Genomic DNA, 1,766 nt, shown 5'->3' on the forward strand with positions numbered 1-1,766 from the left:
GCTAGTGTATGCAATGGTGTCAGCATTTGGAAGCTGATTATGGGATGGATCCCTGGATATGGCAGTCTCTAGATGGTCCATCCTTTCATCACAGCTCCATCTTTCTTAACCACAAGCCCGCAATCATCCATTCCTCTGCAGAAGCAACTTCCTTCCCCTTCACAGTCAGTAATAGCATGGATCATAGATTTCCACATGGTTTCAGGTGGCAACGTGAACCACAGACATCCTCGTGGCTACTGGTGTCAGCATGTGCCAGGGTCACAAGCATGGTCACTGATCTCGGTACAGAATATAGAAATCAACAGGGCTCTGTGCCACAGCAAGGGCCACAGACACCATTATAGCCCTTGGTAACAATACAGACCATGGATGTTACTATGACCTTCTGGGAACAGGGGCCATGTATACCAGTATGGTCCCTGGTGGCAACCCAGCCTGTAGTCCTTAACATGACTTCAGGACTCAGCATAGAAAAGGGGCATTTAATCCACATGGTGTTCAGTTGTAACCAGGGGCATGGACATCAATATGGTCCAAGGATGTAGCATGATCACAGACTCTAATGTGGCCTTTAGCAGCAGCACAGCCCACAGATATCACCATGATTGGCCCCTGTCTGCAGTAAGACCATAATTTCAAACATTTAGTCAATACTTTTAAACTATGTTGAGTGTGACTGTTTGGGAACAGAACATAGTGTCTGTAATATAGGAGTGGGAGACACAGTAGCTGCAGATAGGCATGAGTTGGGGGAAGAAGCAGAGCAGAGCACACCAGAACAAAACTTGAGAGTGCAGGGCAGAGTAGTTTGGGTAAAGGTGCACAGGAGCAGAGGGCACACTTCATGCCATATTCTTCGTTGCAGAAGACTGGCAGAGAACAAAGAGGAGGCAGGGCCAATAGGGATAGGGTGAATGTACCAGAAGAGAACAAATACTTCCAGAAAGATAGGCAGGCTTGGGTAACAAGGAACAAGGTAGAACTTAGCACAGGTCTAAAAGTACTGTCAGGGGATTGGTCCAGATCAGACTCTCACCATGTTTGCTACTATGGGTTGCCTGGTGGCTAACATCTGCTCCGAAATCCATCTCTGGACTCTCCTGCTGGCTGCTCTCACCTTGCTGCTCCTGGTTGACTACATCAAAAACAGGCACCCCAAGAACTACCCTCCTGGACCATGGCGCCTGCCATTTATGGGCAACTTGTTTCAGTTTGATTTAGATGTGTCACATCTGCATTTGGAGATCCAGCCGGTAAGAAATGGAGAGAGTGTCTGGTTGTGTCATGACCTGATCCTGAGCTGTTGAAACAGAGGCAGACTGGAGGCTGATGCTGCCTACCTGCTAACCTATCCAGTAAAGCAAGTTTCTAATCTGTTTCCTCGTGTGAGAGACATGATGGTAAATGCCAAAAAGTTGATCTTATTATCTTTGTATAAACAATTTGCAGTGCTACTCCATTATGGTCTAACTACACACTATGCATGATTTCAAATTTTTTACGTATATTAAGCTTGATAGATGAGTTGATAGTTCATCTTGATAAAGAAGCTCTGTTGCTGTAGCAAATGTTTGTGCAAATGGTCATCTGCTTAATATGTTAAGAATTCTAGCAAGAAACACACACACACACAACTGCTCTCTTTATCAGAATTTCCTTTTTTAAATTTTTTTTTATTTTTAATATTTTTATTACATATTTTCCTCAATTACATTTCCAATGCTATCCCAAAAGTCCCCCATAGCGCCCCCACTTCCCTACCC

The 1,766-nt window shown here is 44.6% G+C and overlaps 1 protein-coding gene across 1 annotated transcript in view; it reads left to right on the plus strand.

Moving 5' to 3' along the window:
* Positions 1-1,040: 1,040 nt before the first annotated feature.
* The window catches only part of LOC110288175 (cytochrome P450 2J3-like), an 11,710-nt gene continuing 10,984 nt past the window's right edge, over positions 1,041-1,766 (plus strand). The window contains exon 1 of the mRNA XM_021154598.1: positions 1,041-1,279. Coding sequence (XP_021010257.1) covers positions 1,041-1,279 — 239 coding nt within the window. The remainder of the gene's footprint in view (positions 1,280-1,766) is intronic.

The sequence above is a fragment of the Mus caroli genome, unplaced genomic scaffold (assembly GCF_900094665.2).
Source record: "Mus caroli unplaced genomic scaffold, CAROLI_EIJ_v1.1 scaffold_18045_1, whole genome shotgun sequence".
Lineage (NCBI taxonomy): Eukaryota > Metazoa > Chordata > Mammalia > Rodentia > Muridae > Mus > Mus caroli.